General features: G+C 51.5%; 1 protein-coding gene across 6 annotated transcripts in view; it reads left to right on the forward strand.

Moving 5' to 3' along the window:
• Positions 1 to 21,735, forward strand: part of PKNOX2 (PBX/knotted 1 homeobox 2) — a 292,403-nt gene that overhangs the window by 267,993 nt on the left and 2,675 nt on the right. For 5 of the 6 annotated variants that reach the window (XM_070457344.1, XM_070457347.1, XM_070457345.1 and 2 more), the window contains 5 exons: positions 513 to 642; positions 1,090 to 1,187; positions 2,023 to 2,142; positions 19,775 to 19,851; positions 21,049 to 21,227. In XM_070457344.1, the coding sequence (XP_070313445.1) occupies positions 513 to 642; positions 1,090 to 1,187; positions 2,023 to 2,142; positions 19,775 to 19,851; positions 21,049 to 21,227 (604 nt within the window). The remainder of the gene's footprint in view (positions 1 to 512; positions 643 to 1,089; positions 1,188 to 2,022; positions 2,143 to 19,774; positions 19,852 to 21,048; positions 21,228 to 21,735) is intronic. The other variant, XM_070457349.1, reaches the window with a different exon arrangement.

Genomic DNA, 21,735 nt, shown 5'->3' on the forward strand with positions numbered 1-21,735 from the left:
GCTGTGATACGGGTGCTGAGCAGCGAGGCTCTTGGTGGCAGGAGGCTTCTAGAGATAGCTGAGGGTGAGGATGAGTACGTGCTAAGCAGGTAAAGCCCGGTTCCCAGCCCTGGCTTGACATCCAAGTCACCCGGAGCTTTCAACATGCACTTTCCCCGCAGGGCCCTGGCCACACCCCTGACCAATTAAGTTAGAATGTCTGGGGATGGAACCCAGGCATCAATATTGGAGCTTCCATGGTGAAGCCAAGGCAGGCACCCCTGGTGTGGGGGATAATTTCTGTCTCAAGTTCGCAGGGGAATGGAATAGGTCAGTGGATGACTCGTGTTGGTGGGTCATTTGTAAGCTGAGTCTCCTTATTCACACTTTCTAGGGAGAATCGCCTTTTGGATTTGGGTCTGGCAGGAGCGGGAGGTGGGAAGGCAGGAAGCGGAGGGGAGAGGAGGAATTTGGGGCTGTGGCAGCTAAGCGCTTAGTGACACTGTCACAAACCACGCCTCCCTTGCTGCCAGGACCTCCTGCAGAATTCCCCCAATTCCATGTCTGGAGTCTCCAATAACCCCCAGGGGATTGTGGTCCCAGCCTCAGCGCTCCAGCAGGGCAACATCGCCATGACAACCGTCAACTCACAAGTGGTGTCAGGTCTGTGCAGGGGATTCTGGGGAACACCCCTGGGAGGAGAGTGGGTGGCCCTAAGGGAATTCCAGGGTTGATGGGGAGCAAGACACTGAACAAAGTGTCCTAGGATGTGGGAGGGGGTGCCCCCTGCCAAGGGAGGGGCTCCCAACTGAGTTTCTTGCCTAAAGTGTTCCGTAAGCTTACAGATCATTAGCAAGACCTGATGACGGTGGTTTGGAACAAATTTGGGTCGTAGTCTCACGAACCCCACCCAAAGACCCTTCCCCCCCAAACACACACAGAGACTCTCTTCTCTGCACGCCACCCCCTCCCACCCCTCCGCCACAGGGGTTGAAGGCCTCCAGAGTAGAGAGTGTTTACACGTGAGTGCCAAGTGGACTGGGAGCCCTGCTTGCCCTCACTCCTACCCGTCCCTATGGCAGGGGACCCCAAAACTGGTTGTCTCCTCAGGTGGAGCCTTATACCAGCCGGTTACCATGGTAACCTCCCAGGGTCAGGTGGTCACCCAGGCAATCCCCCAGGGAGCCATCCAGATCCAGAACACACAGGTGAGTGTGTGTGTGCAGTGCAGGTGTGTGCACATGTGCATGGTGTGGGGAGGGCTCCGTGCCCGGTCACCGTCTGCTCGGCACTTTCCGCCACCAGCTCCCTCGCCTCCCATCATTTCCCAGGGAGGGATCATTACCCCCATCTGACGGGCAAGAAGGTGGGCATTGGAAAGGTTCTACCAGCTCCTGAGATCTCAGTGCCTCTCGGGGTCACGTGGAGGGATCCTACACTTCCCCCTCCTGCTCTGCACTCCGAGCCAGTCTGTAGCTCAGTGGGGTAGAGGGCACACTCAGAGGCCAGGCTGGGATGGGAAGATCTGAAGGCAGAGGCTGGAGAGCTGACGTTGGCTCCGCCATCTTGGATAGGTCAGCTGAGCCCTCTGAGTCTCTGAGTTCTTCTCCATAGAAGAGGGACTCACATCAGCTGCCCACGGCCCCACCAGCCTACAGAGCTGATGTGAGGGCTGACCGTGCTAACGCATAGGAAAGCCCTCCAAAAAAGCTCATGTACCCCAGAAATGCTAACAACCACTGGATGGTTTACGGCGAACCTCTCTCCTATACCTTCTGCATGAGCCTGTCTCCTCTGTCTCCTCTCTCATCCCCCTACCCCTCCTCCCCTCTTCCTGCTTCTCCTCTCTCTCTCTCCTTCTTCCCTTCTCCCATTCCCTGAGGGGCTGGTGCCAGATGACAGGAGAGGTGACCTCCCCCGGACCCTCAGAATGAGTTGGGACAGGGGATTGGCGGCGAGAGCCTGCCGTCTCTATGGCAACAGGTCCCTAGCTGCTGCCCCGCCAGGCTGCTGATGCTGATTTTTTCTCCACGTGCCCTGAAGGTTAACCTTGACCTCACCTCCCTCCTGGACAATGAGGATAAGAAGTCCAAGAACAAACGAGGAGTCTTGCCCAAGCATGCCACCAATATAATGCGTTCTTGGCTCTTCCAGCATCTCATGGTGAGTGTGTGTGTGGGAGTTGCAGTGGGTGTGGAGTTGCAGTGTGGGGTGTGAATAAGCCCTGGGACACCAGCCCGTGATTCCCACGTCTCCAGAGGGCTTGGCCTCAGAGAGAGGCTCTCATGTAGGGATACCATCTTTCAGAGGCCAGGGTTGAGGGAGGCTTAAATGGGACCTAAACCTGGAGATTCCTCCAGTGCTTGTGGTTACTGCCTCAAAAGAATATGACATCCATGAGGGAATGGGGATGGACACGTTCTGAAGAGCGTAAAGTTGTGGGCAAGTGGACAGTGTTTCCTGAACAGAGTGGGATTCTGTGGGGGCGGGGCTGTGGCTACTGCTCCTGCGGCAGCCACACTCACCCCTGTCCTCTCCCGTGGAAGAAAATGCTGATTCTCCAGTCAAACCCTTCTGTTTCCTGAGCCCTTGGTGCTGGGGGCAGAGCAGAGGATGTGCATCCCTTTCCTTCTGATCAGAGCAGCCAGAGGAAGAAAAGCCCACCCCTACCCCGGGGTGGGCAGCCCAGGATGAAATCCTAGCATCAGATAGCCAGCTCAGCTCAGAGAGGCAGAGCAGTTGTTTTCCTGGGTCTCTTTCATGAGATGATGATGCAGCCTAAGCTTTAATAGTAGCATTTATGGGGGACTTCTCTGATGGCCCAGTGGTTAAGGAACTGTGTTTCCAAGGCAGGTGGCTTAGGTTCAGTCTTTGGTCGGGGAACTAATCCCACAGACCATGGGATGCAGCCAAAAAAAATTTTTTTCACTAAAAAAAAAAAAAAAAAGAGTAATGTTTATAGGGGCTTCCCCAGTGGCCCAGCGGTTAGGACTCTGAGATTCCACTGCAGGGGGCGTGGGTTTGTGAAGCGCTGCTGTGTGCACCTAGCATGATGGTGGCTGTGTTTGTGTGCACGGTAAGTTGCAACAGATAAGCCTTGGGTTGAGTATCAGGAGTGACTTCAAAACTGTGACCTTCTTGCATCATACAAGGGTTGGAGTAATAAAGCTGGTGACTCTGTCTGGGCTGAGTGTGTGTGTGTGTGTGTGTGTGTGTGTGTGTGTGTGTGTGTCTGGGATGGGGAGGCAGAATCTTCAAGCACAGGCAGGCTCCCGGTGGTCTGCAAGCTCTTGGCCTGGCATGGCAGTAATAGACACACAGACAGAAGATAAATACCAGGCTTAGGGCTGTAGACATATTGGCTGGCAAAGTGTGGAGAAGAACCAGAAGTTAGGGAGACTCTTTGTTCAGAGAGGAGAGAGTCAGTGGATCTTGGGAACTAATTAATCATCAGCCTTTTATTTGAAAGGGGATAGCCTCCAAAAGCCATGGAGCCAAGGTCCAGGATTTGGGGATCTTTGGCCACCTGATGCGAAGAGCTGACTCATTTGAAAAGACCCTGATGCTGGGAAAGATTGAGGGCAGGAGGAGAAGGGGATGACAGAGGATGAGATGGTTGGATGGCTTCACCAACTCAATGGACATGAGTTTGGGTAAACTCCAGGAGTTGGTGATGGACAGGGAGGCCTGGCATGCAGCAGTCCATGAGGTCCCAAAGAGGCAGACACGACTGAGTGACTGAACTGAACTGAGGATCCCTGCCCCGGAAGCGGGGGCCTGCCCACCCAGCAGATGGCCAGCATCGCTCTGTGGTGCTGGATATGGCCAGAGCTCTGCATCTACCACCAGTAGCCACATCCTCCCCCAGACTCTGGGAACTTGGGGTCATCCCAGCACTTTGCTGAGGAAGCCCATTTTGAAAGCATCACCTTGGGCACAGATAATAACCAAATTTGGAGAGAAGGAGCTGGAAGGCTGAAGGTTAAGGTGAGGAGAGGAGGCTGGAGAGATGCCTGGAGTCTAGTGAAGAAGCCAGGGAGCCAGGGCCAGGCCCAGCCTCTTCCTCTAACTCAGGACCTGGAGCTCGTGGTGGGGGTGCCCAGGTCCCCTGCCTGCTGTCTCTTCCACGTGGGCAGAGAGCAGAGGGCTGTGGTGGCCCTGAGATGCCGGAGTCTGTGCTGGGCTCCAGCCCCACCCCGGGAAGAGGGCGTCGGTCAGGGAGGTTTTGTGTCCATGTGCTGACCTGTCACACCCATGTTTGCAGCACCCAGGCTACCCCCCGGCCATAGCAGGAGCCCCCTGTGTCATGTTGTGAGAATGTGTAGGGCAGTGGGAATGGTGGGAATGTGTGGGCTTTTAGGGCAACCAAACCTGGCTTCGTATCTAGGCTTTCCCTCAATCCTCTGCGGTCTGGCCACACTCATCTCTTGTGGAAATCATGACGCAGGAATGAAATGAGTGCGGAGGCCCTGGTGTCCTTAAAAAGTGTTAGCTGACTTCTCTCCCCTGTCCCCACCCCTCAATGCATTTTTGAAGACTGTGAACACCTCTACAACTTTGCTTTTCAGGGGAGAAAACACAAGTGTAGTAGGGAGAGGAGGCTGCAAGACAAGTCCCCACCCCACTGCCAGGAGCCCAGCATCCAGGCCAGCTCCCCCACCCGCCGAGTTAAGCCTTCAGCCTGAGACAGAAGGTCACAGTATCCATCCATCCTGGCTGTGCCTGCCCTCTGACCTTGGACTTCAGGTCAATGTCCCGCCTCTCACCCTGCCTCTCACCCCTTCTGCCCAGCCCCTTCCATAGCTCAGGGTCCTTGCCTTCCACTCCACGGCCATCTCCAGCCAGACAGGGGAGAGAGAGCAGAGCAGCTGAGCGCAAAACAGAGGGGAAGGAAGGAGCCAGGTCAGAGCTGCAGAAGGATCTGGGATGATGGGGGGCACCTGCTGGGCTGTTGGAGTGAGGTGGTCACCCGCCCCAGGCCCTCTGCAAGCTCAGAGTGCAGTCAGAGTGGACACTGTTGACAAAGCACTTGACATTGGCAAGTCCTCTCCCCAGAGGTCATGGAGACAGGACAAGGGAGTGACCCTTCTGCCTTTAAAGTCAGAACTCAGAACTTCTGGATGAGGGGGAGGAAGAGGGTGGGGAGAAGTCTGGGCTCTAGTAACTCAGCATGCAAGCTGTCCTCTTCAGGCGCAAGTCTGGCTCTGCAGATAGAGGCAGACACACAGCCCCCGCTAAACAGCAGCTCAGGAAAGGCACTGTGAAAGCTCTTGGTCACAGGGCACAGTGAAAAGAAGACAGGCTTTGAAGCCAGACAGACAGAGGTGTGAATTGAGGCCCTTCCACTAGCTGTGCAATCATTCTATTTCTTTGAAAAAGGAGATAGTAACTCATTTCCCACAGTTGTGAAGATTAAATGAAATAACATATATAAAGAGCCATGCCTGACACACAATCCCACTTAAGAAATGTGAGTTCTCTTTGAAAAAAAAAAAAAAAGAAATGTGAGTTCTCTTTGAACTTTCTAGAAGAGTAGACCATGAGCAGGGTTTTTAGGCTAAGATTCAACATTTGTGAAAGTTATTTAGAGGTAGCTGACTGATCTGTTCTCATCTGTGATGCCTACTGATTCTCACTTGATCCTAAGAATGCATTGACTAACTCTGTTACTTACTTGTTCGGTATATATATATGTGTGGGTCCAGTCTACATTTTTCATGTCTGACTCAGTAGTAAATTCCTCAAGAATAGGGATCATATATGATACCTCTTCTATGGGCCCCAAAGCATTGATCGATCCCAAAGTGTGTATCTTACAGGATATTATAGGTGTTGCTCCCAAGAAAGGGTAGCATGATGAAATAGGTTTAGGAAAATCTGGGTTATACGAAGTTTAGCTTATTTCTTTGCCCTTAGTGTACTAGAGGGCTTCATGAATTTGCAAGAGGGGGCATGGCTTAAAGCTTTCCCCAGACATTTGATCACTCTGAGTCATACTCGTTTTCATTGTTGCTTTGAGGAACAACTCTATACAGTTTTTGGGGAATACGGCTCTGTGGCAATGTTGTGCTAGGCTCATAGTAGCTGCTCAGTTTTAGGAAGGAAGGATAGAAAAGGTATGAATAAGGGCAGATCTCAATATCAGTAGATGTTCTCATATCCAATGCAGGACAACTAATTTGTTGATTGGTTGTTTTGAAAGTTTGTTGAAGAAAGGAACAACCACTACAAAGATATATTTTCATTTTCATTTTATTTGATTGAAGTATGGTTGATTTACAATGTTGTTAATTTCTACTGTACAACAAAGTGATTCAGTTATACATATATTTATTCTTTTTCATATTCTTTTCCACTGTTGTTTACAGGATATTGAATATAGTTCCCTGTGCCATATAGTGTGACCTTGTTGTTTATGCATTCGATGTATAATAGTTTGCCTCTGCTGATTCCAAACTCCCAACCCATCCCTCCTGCACCCCTACTTCCCCTTGGCAACCACAAGTATGGCCTCTAGGTCTGCGAGTCTGCTTCTGTTTTGTAGATAAGTTCATTTGTGTCCTATTTAGATTCCATGTATAAATGATATCACATGGTATTTGTCTCTCTCTGACTTACTTTACTCAGTATGATAATCTCTGGGTCCAACCATGCTGCTACAGATGGCGTTATTTCATTTTTATGGCTAAGTGGTATTCCACTGTGGGGTTCCCAGGTGAGTTTCTGGTAAAGAAGTCACCTGTCAGTGTAGGAGATCCAGGAGATGTGGGTTTAATCCCTGGGTTGGGAAGATCCCCTGGAGTAGGATATGAAGCCTGCTCCAGTATTCTTGCCTGGGAAATCCCATGCACACAGGAGCCTGGTGAGGTACAGTCCATGGGGTCACAAAGAGACATCACTGAGCACACATGCATGCAAGGCAAGGAAAGATACATTTTACTTTGATTTAAAAGACATATATTTGTTTGCTAATGTTTTGATACAGGAACAAAGTCATTTTCTGATTGAAGTCTGTCATTTTATTTGCACATATTTATCCTATAATATAGCATCTATAAATTTTATCTTTATTTAAAATGGAATAAGAACTTTGGCTTTGGGGAAGTAACCTGGCTGTAGGGTCTTTTTAGATTTTTACTGTATATCTCAGTCTCTTTCACTTGTCTCACCTGATCTCACTTTTAAGCGAATTTGACTCTGGAGTCTTTCCAAAGCACTCCACTTAGTTTTCCTAGCAACAACTCTTGCTTTTTGCACTCATATTTCATGGTTTACAGAATAGTTAATTAAGTTCCATAATTACAGTAACACACAGAAGTAGCATAAACTAGTCAATGCAAAACTGCTGTCTTCCTGATAAGCAGATAAATTGGCTAATAAACATTCTACAAAGTAAGCTATTCATCCTAAGCTTTCAGGATGTAAACAGCAGTTCTAATGGTTGACAGCAGAAAGGGAGAGCATGGTATGACATGCAGACTTGTTTAATAGCTATCAATTAGAACTTCTTCTGAAGGTGCTGGTTCTCTGTTCTTCTCTCCTTCAGGCAGAAGTTAGGATTCTTTCATTCCTTTCACCCTGTGTGCGAGACTTCTTGTCCTTTCCACTGTGCTGTGGTACTTGCAACTCCAGAAATGTGTTCAGATGACAGCGGGCTCCTGAGATAGAGGCTCAACCCCCAAGCCTTTTTGCTGTTAGGCTGCTGTGAGATTGGGGTGGTTTCATCCATTGGTTCCTTGCTTCTGGGTCCCCAAAGAATCCAGTGAGATTTTCTTGCTATTGCATTTTAGCTGAAAGCAGCTTAATTCCTGCTGGAAGCGATCATTCCATTGCAAATTCAGATCGGGTGGGAAATCCTGGCAGAGGGTGCCCTCTGTGGAGGAGGGAGGGAGGGGTGCTGCTCTTCCCAGCCTCCCCAGTCCCCACTTCTGCCCCCATCCCCTCTGGTCCAGATCACAGCTTCCCCCCACCATCCTTCCTCATTTCCATAAAAAATGTGACTGCTCCCTGCTGCTGTCACCCAGGCACAGGAGCCACTTTACAGAATGTTTTGTGTAATCCTAGAGAGGAGACTTCCAGGGGAGGATCCTGGAGAGGAAGCCAAGCCCCAGGGGCCCCACCACCACCAGAGGAGCCCCCCTACCCCAGTAGCCTCTGCAGCTCGCCGGGTGCGGGCCAAGCTTCTCTCTGCGTCGTCTCATTTCACCTGCCCCGTCAGCCTAGGACGTAGTACTGCTACCATCCTCCTTTTACCAATTACAAAACTAGGCTCCAAAAAGGTAACCGCACTTGAAACCAGGTCTGTGTGGCTCTAATTTCTTCCCACTAGGATGTACCGCCTCTCCACTGGCTCAAGAAACAGCAGCATCTCTTGGCTCCCACACAAAGTCTAGGTAAAGTAAAGTGAGTGAAGTTGTTCAGTCGTGTCCAACTCTTTGCGACCCCGTGGACTGTAGGAGCCTGCCATGCTCCTCTGTCCATGGGCTGTTCCAGGCAAGAGTACTGGAGTGGGTTGCTGTTTCCTTCTCCAGCGGATCTTCCTGACCCAGGGATCGAACCCGGGGCTCCTGCATTGTAGGCAGATGCTCTACCCTCTGAGCCACCAGGGCAGTCAGAGGGGAAGTAAAGTAAACGGGGACCCCAACTCTCAGTCGAGGTGCAGAGCCCCATCCTGGAACAGGTGTGGGGTTTGATAGCCCGGCCCTGGTTACCAGATACAGTGAGGCTGCCTGACTGTCTCATCCGTTCCTCTTCCTTTGGCCTCCACGTTCACCAGCCTGGCATACATCTCGCCAGGGTTGCCCTCTGCTTGCTGCCACCTCGCCCCCACCCCACGGAGCTGACGACCTTGCTTCAGGGCCCTCAGATACACTTGGCTACAGTCACAAAAACTGAGTGCTCTAAAGCGCTAAGGGCCTTCTCTGCTTGATTCTTTTGGTATTGAAATGTAATTACCATGAAATCCACTCTTTTTAGCTGTATAATTCGGAGGCCTTAGGTATATTTACAAAATTGTGTAATCATCACCGCTGTCTAATCTCAGAACATTTCATCATCCTGGAAAGAAACCCTGTACCCATGAGCCATCACTTTCCCACCCCTAGAAACCAGTGGTCTACTTTCTGTCTTGAGGGGTTTGCCGATTTCAGATATTTCACATGAATGGAATTGTATGATATGGACTCTTTTGTGATTGGCTTCTTTCACTTAGCATGATGCTTTCAGGGTTCACCCTCTTGTAATATATGGCAGTGCTTCATTTCTGTGTATGAATATCCCATTGTGTAGGTAGACCACATTTTGTTTATCCATTCGTCACTTTATGAACATTTGGGTTTCACCTTCTTGGCTGTGAGTGATGCTGCTACACACATTGGTGTATACCTCATGATTCTTGTCTCTGAGACTCTTTGTCTGGCTCCCAGCTGTTCTCACCCACAGGGCTGGAGCCTCACATGCTGGGCTCATCCCTGCTGGAAGTCACCCAGGTACAGCGTGTGCCCTGCATGCAGGCTCCCTGCCAAGGAGGGCTTGTGAAGGAGTCAGTCAGTTGCCTCTGCACCTCAGTGTTGCCTTCAATCACTCAGCAAACATCCTTGCCTGCTTCCCTGTGCCTAGCGTGGCATTAAGTCTAAAGGAAGAGGGCATCTACCCTTGTCAGACACCCACCTACAGGCTGCATCGACAGCTGACTTAGAATGGTGGTGCCTCTTACAGCATATAAAACAGTTTATGCAAAAGGCATGGTACTTGGAGACAAGATCTGGATTTAAGTCTCACTGACCCCTCAGTGGTAAAGAATTTTACCAGGTGGCTCAGTGGTCGGCCTGTCAAGCAGGAGACCTGGGTTTGATCCCTGGGTCAGGGAAGATCCCCTGGAGGAGGAAATGGCAACTCACTCCAGTATTCCTGCCTGGAAAACCCCATGGACAGAGGAGCCTGGCCGGCTCCGGTCCACGGGGTCACAAAGACTCGGACACGGCTGAGCATGCTCGCACGCACACGTGCCCCCTGTACCTAGCCAGCAGAACTGCAGTGAATTGCTTGACCTCATCAAGCCTCAGTTTCCTCTGCTGTAAAATGGGAGCTACAATATCCAGCTCATCGTACTGTTGCGAGGATAGAATAAGATGATGGATGCGGAGGTCCTTTGTCCTGAAACAGACACAGCTACTGCTACAAATACCTGCAGTCTACCTCTGAAAGGCCCCATAATCTGCTCTGCCTTGGAAAACTCAGAGAGAAACCTTGACACTTCTAGGGAAACTGTGGAGTAAAAAAAAAACATCAAAAAGCAAGAAAATAGCTTAGGGAGGCTGAACCACTCTTACTCCAGCATATATTATCTACTACTTTTTCCTTTAATTTCATCACCTTATCTGAAATCTCACTCATCAGAGATGCATTTAAAATTATTCTATCCCTGTCAGAATGCCCACAGTGAGGCCATCACTCCTTCATAGCTTAGGTATGAATTAGTCCAAAAGGTTGGTTTTCTACACCCACTCCACTAGGATCAGTTTCAGGGAAAGAGTGCCAGTGTTTATTACTGGTGGAAAATGAAAATCAGAGCATCTGTAAGCACAGCGTTTTGAGGAGGTAGGCCAGAATGGGGTGCCAGAGGAAAGGCTCCTAGCGATTGTCTTCAGCCTCTCCTGACCCTTTTGAGAATCTGATGAAAGCTTTATCTTCATCATCATGAACATCACTGCAGGGGATTTGACCATAAAGTCCTAAAGGCTGGAAGCCTCCGATTCAGGAAGCAGATGGGAGGATAACATAAGGATCCAGGGATTTGTCACAGGAGGGACTGGGAAGAGTCAATGGAGCACAAAAAGGGAGAAGCTGAGGAAGTCTATGCTCACCAGTCTCAGCGTTTACCTGGGTCTAGTTCTGTTCCCTGAAAGCAGAGGAATATCTCTCATTTTTTCTTCCTGAATCCTGGGGGCATCTCTCTACCAGAACACAGATCTTCAACCAAATCGGTCTTTAAGGCTAGCCCAGAAGACTACCTATTTAAAAAAACTTGTTTCTAAGGAGAAAGGTGATCTAAGTTCCAAATAATACATCTGTCCACTAACACCTGAGCTTCAGGTGATAGAGATGATTTCAGCACTCCTAGGACTGGTCATTTAATTGAGGGAATAAATCATACACATCCTCTGAATGGTCAGCCCATGATGGAACCAAGCGCTCTCACACAAACGCTCTTGCAGGGGGTTGGCAACTCAATAGAGGGGAGGGGTTTTGCCCATCTTGCTGGCCAGACATGTCCAGCATAGTGTATCCAGGGCTGGGCATCAGATTCCAAAAGGTCCTTTGACAAGTCATGTCCAGAGAAGGGCAGCCAGGATGGGGACACATCTGTTCAGATGACTCCTATGGGAAGCACGTCACATGATGAGGGCTGAGGGCTAGAGAGTGTTGGTCTATGGGACCTTTGGGGCAGCCTGTGCAGGAGAAAGAAAGACTGTGGAGGCAGACAGACCTGAGATTGAGCCCTGCTCCATTTTTACTTACTATATGACCTTGAATGAGTCAATTAACTTCTCTGATGTCAATTTCCTTTTCATAAAGTGAAGGCAATAATACGTATGTATGGTGAAGATCAATAATATGTTAAAAAGCTCAGTGGCTGACAGAGATGATGTGGACATAGTTGAAGATACAGGAGAAAAAAAAAAAGATGCAGGGGGTTGGACATCCCTGGTGGTCCAGAGGTTAAGTATCCGCCTGCCAATGCAGGAAATATGGGCTCGGTCCTTGGTCCGGGAAGATTCCACATGCTGCAGGGCAACTGAGCCCAAGAGCCACAAGTACTGAGCCTGTGTGCTGCAGTTAATGAAACCCACACACCTAAAGCTTGTGCTGGGCAATGAGAGAAGCCACTGCAATGGGAGGCCCTTGCACAGCAACTCGAGAAAGCCCGCACACAGCAATGATGACCCAAGGCAGCGGGGAAAAAAGAGACACAGGGAGTGTGGGTCCCAACTCCGCCACATACACCTTGTGTAAACTGGAGCCAGTTTTTAACCCTCTGGGCTGAGTTTTCTCGTGTGTAAAATGGGAATAATGATGCTTACTTCATAGATGCCTTGAGATTCAATCAGAATACATGTCAAGTACTCTCACAGGGTACTCTATGCTCTCTAAGTGTTCAGAGTTCTCCAAAAAGCTGTCTGCTTCCGGGAAGTGGTGGCAAGCCCTGTTAGGAGGCGAGGGCAGGTGCTTCAGACCCTGTGTGGCTCTGGAAGACAGTCTCTGCTCTCTGGTTGGACAATAGGGAGGCAGATTAGTTCAACAGAGAAATCCCTGGTCGGGGAACTAAGATCTCACATGCCACGTGGTGCTGCCAAACACTAAAAAATAAAAATAAAATAAAGATTCCACCTGAAAATGGCCAGGGGAGATTTACACCTCCATAGCATCCCCCAAGGAGCCTGAAGGCAGGTTAGCAGAAAATGCCCCGTCATACACACCCAGGGGCTGGTGCAGTCCCAGCGTCAGGGAAATAAACCTATTTGAAAAGAAAGCACATTTGTACATGCGCACAGGGGCTGCTGGGGGGTCTTGCCCTCAGAAAAACAAGCTGTGGCTTTCCCGGAGAGAGAGCTGCTTGCACTGAGCAGCAGGTTTATTTTATGTTACTGATTTACTTAACAAACACTCATGGAGTGCGCTAGGCTTCCCAGGTGGCTCAGTGGTAAAGAATCCACCTGTCAAACAGGAGACGTGGGTTCGATCCTTGGGTCGGGCAGATCCCCTGGAGGGAAGAATGGCAACCCACTCCAGTATCTTTGCTGGGAAATCCCATGGACAGAGGATCTTGGCAGGCTACAGTTCAAGGGGTCACAGAGCGTCGGACGTGACTTAGAGTCTAAACAGCAGCAACACAGAGCACTCCAGGCCCCCTTCTAAGCGCCTTTCAAATATTAACACGTTGATTGCTATTAAACAACCTTTGGAAGGTGTATTTGCTCTCCCCGCTTTACAGAAGAGGAAGCTGACATGAGAGCCCAGGGTCTCGAGCTAGTGAGAGACCAGGGTTCAAAGCTGGGCAGTCTGATTCTAGAGCCCCTGCTCTTTTTCTTCTTTGGGGTGCCCCAGGGCTTAATTGTGGCATGCAGGATCTTTAGTTGCGGCACACAGACTCTTGGGGCTTGCGGGATCTAGTTCCCTGACCCGGGATCCAACCCGGGCCCTCTGCGCTATACCTCCAGGGAAGTCCCTGGAGGCCCTCTTCTTTGTCCTTGCCTACTGCTACAATGCTGCCTCCGAGACCCTTCCAGAGAAGTAGCCAGTGTGGCAGTGGACTCCTAAGGACCCCCTTCTCCTTCTCATCCCCCACAAATATGTTTGAAACCATCAGTTGTGAGAACAGCACTGTTGATAAGCAGCTGGCCTGGGAGCCTGAATCACGGACACCCCCCACCCCCATCCCACTCATCTTCACACCCACAGACACGCACAGAGGGAATGGTGACAGGTACTGCTTACCCTGGGATCCCATGATCATTCAACGAAGACATACTGAACACTTGGCTCAAACCTGGCATTTTCCTCAGCACCGATGAGGTGGGGGTGAAAAGAACAGTGTGGACCCTTTTCTCAAAAATTGCAGCCTGTCTGGTTGGGGTGAAAAACAGATCATCCGTGTAGTGTGTGGAATTCTGGATGGGGTGAGGGCTCAGACCTCATGGCAGTGGGCGGGGTGGGGGAGGGGGAAATGTTCCAAATGGATTTAAGGGGCTGGGGGCAGGTTAAGGACCAAAATTTTACTAGTCTGTGGAGGAGTGATTGAAATAGAAGTCAGGAGGGAGAGTGAAGAACAGGAACGGCTTCCCAGGTGGCTCAGTGGTAAAGAATCCACCTGCCAATGCAGGAGACGAGGGTTCGATCCCTGGATCAGGAAGATCCCCTGAAGAAGGAAATGGCAACTCATTCCAGTATCCTTGCCTGGAGAATTCCATGGACAGAGGAGCCTGGCGGGCTATAGTCCATGGGGCCGCACAGAGTCGGACACAACTTAGTGACTGGAGGAACAAATGAAGAGCAGCAAGGCGGTAGCTTATGACAATGAAAAACTATACAGCAATGAACATGAAGGTGATTGCTACATAGAACAACCATGGAAGGATCTCACAACTATACTATGGAGTGAAATACTACATGCTGCTCAGTCGCGTCAGTCGTGTCCGACTCTGTGTGACCCCATAGACGGCAGCCCACCAGGCTCCTCCGTCCCTGGGATTCTCCAGGCAAGAACACTGGAGTGGGTTGCCATTTCCTTCTCCAATGCACAAAAGTGAAAAGTGGAAGTGAAGTCGCTCAGTCGTGTCCGACTCTTCGCGACCCCGTGGACTGCAGCCCACCAGGCTCCTCCGTCCATGGGATTTCCCAGGCAAGAGTACTGGAGTGGGTTTCCATTGCTTTCTCCATACTACATGCTATATGATTGCTTTTATATAGGGTCCAAAAACTAAGCAAAACTAAACCATATTGATTATGAATGTAACATAGATTGTAAAAGTATAAAGAAAAGCAAAAAAAGGAATTACAAGGAACATCGGGTTATCTTGGGGGAGGATATCTTTGGAAGTGGTGATTGGCAGGGTTCAGAAAAGGGGCTTCTGGGGTACGAGTAGAAATCTCTTTTGTTGACCTGGGTGGTGGTCACATGGGTGTTGGTGACACCACACCAGGCTATGCATTTTAGTCCTCTGTGATTTTCTGTATGTTCAGTCACTCAGCCATGTCCGACTCTTTGCAATCCCATGAACTGTAACCCACCAGGCTCCTCTGTCCATGAAATTTTTCAGACAAGAATACTAGAGCGGGTTGCCATTTCCTCCTCCAGGGGATCTTCCCAGCCCAAGGATCAAACCCGCATCTCTTGTCTCCTGCATTGGCAGGCAGGTTCTTTACCACTGAGCCACCTGGGAAGCTGCCATGCTTTTCTGTGTGTGCACAAGTGTAAGTGGGGAGGTGAGTGGAAAAGAGAAAGGAATGGAAAAGTGGGACTTCTGAGCCAGGACGGCTGTAGCAGGAAAGGGAGGGTCCCCGGGTACCTTCTGTACCCCTCTCCATTCTAAACCGCTCGTCTCTCCCACTTTAGCGTCTCTGAGGTCAGGGTGTGCCTTGCCCTCAATGGCATCTTCTGTGTGATGCAATGTGGCTGTTTCAGGGCCCCTCACCATCCCAGCTGCCTCCCTCTGGCTGGTTTCTGGCGCTACTAGAGCAGTGGCCACATTGAGAAGTTTTGTAGCCGCAACAGGCTACATGCACACAGTTGACCAGGGAGAAGGGAAGGAGGGTGTGGCTGACCCCAGCGTGGGAAAGTGGGCCAGGATGGCAGCTTCAAGCTCTGCTCCAGCGGCAGCTCCATCTCACACCTGCAGGCTGCTGCTTCCAAGGCACCGTGTCCCTCAGGGATCTGGCCGGCCTCCTGCTTGTCTGCCTGGGTGAGGAGGTGGGTGCTCCCTATTGGGTGGGCTTTGAGTGAAAGAAGTGGCCAAGGGCCCATGTACCAGCCTGGTTTAGCTGCTTTCAGACCCAGGACCCTAGGGGGAAACCCGTGGTTCAAACCGAAAGATGCCTTCAGCTTCACTTTAGCCCAGATGAGACTTGAGTCATGGGGCCCAAAGGGAGGTGTCAGCAAAGAGTTGGGTTAAGTGTCAGAGGAGCTTCCTGATGGCAACTGTGGTATCGTGAAATGCCTCTTCAGCTTAAATCTGGCAGTTCCCTTTGCTAGAAACTGAATATTCAACTGAACGGTGAAGTCTGGCAGGTGTCACCATGTGGTCCGGAATGAGTTAGCACAGCATGCTCTCATTCAATCATCCTCAAAGTCCAGGGAGTAGGCCCTATCTTGTTATTTCCATCTGAAGCCCAGAAACTGAGGATGGCAGGCATGAAACAATACACTGCCAAGGTCCTGTGTCTGGTCAAGTGGTAGGTGCAGGACTTGACCTCTGCAAAAGGTGGTACAGGTGGTGGTGTAGTCGCTAAGTCATGTCCCAGTCTTTGTGACCCCATGGACTATAGCCCACCAGGCTCCTCTGTCCATGGGGTTTCCAGGGCAAGAATACTGGAGCGGGTGGCCTCTGCAGAGGCCATGCTCTTAACCGGCAGGCAGCGCCGCCCAGTCACATGGGGCTCCCTGCTGGCCTGAGAAGGAGCTGTCATTGTCTGGTCCATCCACGTCTCTTCTAGAGGGCATCTGTCTTCGCCCTTCCCTCCTGGCTGCGGAGGAGAAGTTCATCCAAACAGTGAGCCGCGAGGCCCGAGGGCTCACCGCCATCACACTGGACTTCTCTCCCTGCCCCTGGCCCCCAGCCTTTCCGATGGTGCTAAAAGTAGTGCTGACCAAATCAAGGGCTGTCCAGGGGCCAGGGCTATTTTGACTCTGTCCTCAGGAATCATCTGGTCTGAGGCGTGGACAAGCTGGACCGCTCCCACGAGCACTCAGATGGGGTGCCAGGAATGTTCTGGCAACACACCTGTCCCCAAGGCCATGCCAAACCCTGCACTCACCCCCACCCCCCAGCCTCCCCCACCTCCACCGCATGCTTCCTGAGATACCCATCCCGGGAGCCATGGGGGAGGAGGACGTGCACTGAAGGAGGATCAGGGCTTTGTGTCTGTATCTGTAAGAGAATAACCAGCCAGTTTGGGGGACCCCGCCTCTCATCCCTTCCCATTAACTTAATCCGTGGATTTATGACATCCACTGAGAATGGCGCGCTGGAAGTCTCCTTAGAGGCAGCAGACTTGATCTGCGGGAGGCTGAAAGGTTTCCTTCTCTGGAGATCTTAATAGTGGAAGAAATCTGCCTCTGACAATAAGTCCTGGTGCAAAGCCCCTGGCTGGAAAGCCCGTACCCTCCATGACTGAAATGGCTTGGCCATTCTTCAAAGTCCAGCTGAAGCCCACCTCCCCAGAGAAGGCTCCCCTGACTGCTCTGACCACCCAGCGTGTCCAGAAACACACTGCTTCCTTTTTTCTTTGTGGTTACCCTGGGTCTTCACTGCTGCGGTGGGCTTTCTCTAGTTGCAGCGAGTGGGGGCTGCTCTTTGCTGCGGCGCACGGGCTTCTCACAGTGGCTTCTCTTGTTGTGGAGCACGGGCTCTCGGGCGTGGGCTCAGTAGTCGTGGCAACTGGGCTTAGCTGCTCTGTGGCCTGTGGGATCCTCCCAGGCTAGGGATCGAACCCATGCACCTGCGTTGGCAGGCAGATTCTTGTCCACTGCACCACCAGGGAAGTTCCCTACACATGCCTCTTTAATAGAGGTGTTCTTCTTTGGTTGAAGCCTTTCCCTCTTAGCTGTGGGCTCCACGGGCGGGTGTCTGTCACTTGGGCCATAGTGGCTCCCCTGAGTTTGTGGTTGATGCTCCGGCATGGTTGGCAAGGCTTGGGGAACAAGTCAGCCAGCTCCTTCCCATGCCGGTTCACTCATCTGTCTCATACACAAACACTGAATCTCCACACCACCTGCTACCGGCTGGACACTGGAGATGCGGTGTCTGATAAGACAGGTCCGTGCCTGAGCAAACTCCCAGGATAGGGGAGAGATCTGTCACCACAGAGTAGGCTGAAGGCGGTTATTCAAGGGCTGCTGTGACTGACTTGCCCCGGGGAGCTGGGAGAGACCTCACAAAGGACTTGACCTGGGAGAGGTCTTTTGCAGAAGCCCAGAAATGCACGCAGTAGAAAGGGGGGAGATGGAGTATTCCAGCAGGCGGACAGCATGTGCGAAGGTCTGAAGACGTGAAGGAGCTAGTAGGGCCTGGAAAGGCCAAAACGTTGCTCTGGTTGTTGCTGTATCCTCAGACCAGCTGCCGTGGATGACGCGGAGGCTGCTTGGCTTCTAATGAGGGCCATGGAGATTGAAACTCCAAGGGGCAGGGGAGGAGGGCTCAGCCACCACCCCTCCACGGAGGGGGTCAGAGGACACGGAGCTCCTCCTCCTCTGCCACTGAGGGCTACAGTCTCGTCCCCACCTCCCTCTGCTCCTTCCCTTTTAGATGGAATTGGCTCCTGCGACATCGCTGCGCTTTCCTTCTTGTTAGAATCTTAACATTATGTGACTCACAAGCCCCAGCTGCCCTGCTGTGGCAGACAGGTCAGAGGTGTGAGTTAAAACAACACACGATCCCGATTGCTCCAGCCGGGGGACGCTGAGGCCACCGAAGAGGTTGCTTTCCTTTGTCACTGATAATGAGCGTTCCACCAAGGCTGTTGATCTCAAGCTCATCCCTTAGACAGCTCTAAGCACCTTGCCAGCATCATCCGATAATAGGATGAAGAGCTATCTCTTGCTGAGCACTTTACAAGTACAATTTCATTTAATCATGACATGACTTTTTGATGTAGGGTAAAGCAATGGTCTGGAGATCTCACCGGCTGTCGTGATGGAGCAAAACTCTGAGTCCCAGTCTTCAGGACTTTGGAAGGCCAAGCTCCAGTATCTCATACCACCTCAGTAAGGGGATGTTTCCAACCTGAGGAATGCTGGGCCCTCTGCCCTGAGAGCCCCCAAACCTCCCCTAGCTGCCCAGGCAAGGCTTCAACCCATTCAGACTCTCGTCACATCTATTGCCAGCCTGCCAGGTACCAGGTGGCATGCAGAAGCCTGAGAAAGACCAAAGACACACAGAACTGGTCATCATGGGGCTCACCACCCTAACCCACAGCCACCCCCAAATTTCCCGGTCTTTAATGTGACCTGTTCAGCCTTCCCAATGCTCCGGGAAGCACCCCACTTCTCCTTCTAAGCTTCTCTGGTGCTCGTCACCCAAATCCCAGCATCTACCGCCTTGTGTCTGCTTCCTTTCACTGGGTGTCATTGTATGTCACTGACATCACGACGTCATCTGTGCATTATGTACATGTGGAGGGCACTGGGAATACATTAATAAGATGAATTAATAAGAGCTGGTCTTTGCCCTCATGAAGCGCAGGTCACGATACAGACAAGCATGGAATCAGCGCAGGGACTGGAGGCCCTGGCTCCTGTCCTCACTCACCCCCCTCCAAAGACACTGGCTGCATGTTCCAAAGTGGCAGTGTGCAGTGATGGGGGGAGCCCGGGCCACAGTCAGGAGAACCGAGTTCCGACTGATGCCACCATCTGGGGGACAGTGGAGCTGGTTCTTCAGTTTCCTCATCTGTAAAGTGGGAAGAACAACCCCTAACCTGCCCCCTACTGAGTTTTAGTGAGGTGCTTTTATTAAGTGAAATTAGTGCATGAAAGCATTTCACAGGCTGTAAAATATTATACAAGTTGTAGTTGTCCTTATATTTGTCTTCTGTCTCCTAGGATGCCTACAGGAATCTGCACACAGAGCAGATATTCAGTAAATGTCAGTTAGTATAAATTAAACGGATTCATTCACCCCATTTACCACCTTCTGAGAGTCCCCTGGGCTTTTGAGGCCACTGTAAATCCTGATACTGATAATGCTTGACCTACTTGCTTGAGGGTGGTCTGGAGGATGTGACGGTGCTGTGGAAGAGATCACTATTGAACTGTACCGGCTCCTGGGAAACCATTTAGTCCCCCACCAAAGGGGGGCTGGGCTGAGGGTGAGTGGCCCTCCTTAGGCACAGAGCAGCCTCTTTCGAAGCCGGCAGTCCATTCTTTCTGGGATACAAATGTTACCCTTTGACCTGTTTGGGCTTCCGAACCACTGAGGCTGCCTGCCCAGGACACTGCCTATGTCATGGGTATGGTCTCTAAAGGGACCAGGTTACCACGTGCCCACCCCTTACTCTTACTCTTTGCCTCTCATTTCAGCACCCCTACCCCACAGAGGATGAGAAGAGGCAGATCGCAGCCCAGACAAACCTCACCCTCTTGCAAGTGAATAACTGGTGAGTTAGCATCACCTGCCCAGAGGCTCTCAGACCCAGGGGCCACTTGCTGGGCAGAAGGATGTACAGCAGGGGAAAAGGTGGGAGTGCCCAGCTCACTTCAGTCTCGGCCCAGCCACCGCACCAGCCCTCCCGTGTTGGCTGGAAACAGAAAAGCTGAAATCCACATCTATAGCTTCATCTGCAGCTTCTCAGCGCCCTCTGCTGGGAAACTGTGTCAAGAACATCACGGAAAACTTGAATAGACACACAGGCCTGGCTGCATCCCAGGCTCCGAGGCCCCCAGGGGTTATCTGGTCTCCTCACCACCTGTGTAAACAGAGCTCAAGCTAAAACATTCTGCAGAGCTGGGAGCAGGAAGGAGGGAGGAGGCAACAGTCCTGACCCCCAGGGCTCCCCGTGCTCCCTCCTCTGTGGCTGGCCGGGGTGTCACGGTAATCTCAGAGGGCAAGGTCTGGTGGGCGGGAGTGGACCCTTGGCTCCCCAGAGAGAGGTCAGAGGTTAGTGCTTTTGACTAAGGAGCTCTTCCTTCGCGGTTCAGCCCCGATGGGTCTGGAGCAGATTCCCAGGGCTTCTCACGCGTTCATCCCAACTTGTGGTCCCCAAGCCCCTGGTGAATTCACAAGCTCCTCGGTGCCCAGGGCTCATCACTGCTGTGCTTTCATACCCTGAACCAGACCTCCAGTCTGCTCCATTCGAGGACCAGCTGGTGGGAGTCCAGAAGCAGCTTAGTGCTCTCTGCACACGTGTGCACACACACATGTGCACCTGCACACACTCACATGTGCATACATATACATGTGCACACACAAGCTCACATGTACACATCCATGGGTGTGCACATGCATACACAGACACATACATGCATGTGCATACCCATATGTGCCCATGCATGCACAGACCTGCACGTGCAAAAATATGCTCACACCTGCACACATGTGCATACATGTGTGTCCATGCACATGTGTGCGTACACACGTGTACGTGCATGCACACGTGGACATGTGCGCATGCATGGATGCACACTCAAGCACATGCATGCATCTGCACCCGTCACATGTACACGCACATGTGTGCATCCATGCACACACATGCACACATGTGTGCTCACATGTGCACACATATGCTCACACCTGCGCACACACATTCCCGCCCCCCAGTGGTGGCTAACCTGTCTCCATCTGTCCCCTGGGGCAGGTTCATCAATGCCCGAAGACGCATCCTGCAGCCTATGCTTGATGCCAGCAACCCCGATCCTGCCCCCAAAGCCAAGAAAATCAAGTCGCAGCACCGGCCCACCCAAAGATTTTGGCCCAACTCCATCGCCGCAGGGGTGCTGCAGCAGCAGGGTGGTGCCCCAGGGACAAACCCCGATGGTAAGAACTGGGGCTGAGGGTGCTCTAGACCCGGGGATGGGGGGGGGTGGCAGAGGGACTCCTGAAGCTCCTGCAGGTGCGGCTGCACAGAGTCAAGGGTTGAACATCTACTCACTTGAGTGGCGGGGTCTGCTCTGTCACAATAGTTAACCCTCCCGGTCCCCACCGAAGGATGTACGTAAGCCTGAAAGAAGGGGATTTTTTGGTATATATTTTCACAAGTCCAGAGCAATCTCACCAGGATGAGTGGGAGTCCACTGGTGGGCATCTGAGTCCATGGCTGCTCAGCAGAGCCCCCCTCCTCACTCCCACACCCACCCGGAGTCTCTTAGCACCAGTCAGGATCTTCACAGTCCCCCAGGAGCCGGGGCCATCTATAAATACCGCGCAGGCAGCTGGCTTGTGAACGGAGGCCAGGAAGAGTTTTGTTTTCCCAGCTTCTCCATCACACCCTCCATATACACTTTTCTAATTGCCGGTCGCCTGGTGCACAATGAATAATTCAATG

This window comes from Odocoileus virginianus, chromosome 28 (assembly GCF_023699985.2).
Source record: "Odocoileus virginianus isolate 20LAN1187 ecotype Illinois chromosome 28, Ovbor_1.2, whole genome shotgun sequence".
NCBI lineage: Eukaryota > Metazoa > Chordata > Mammalia > Artiodactyla > Cervidae > Odocoileus > Odocoileus virginianus.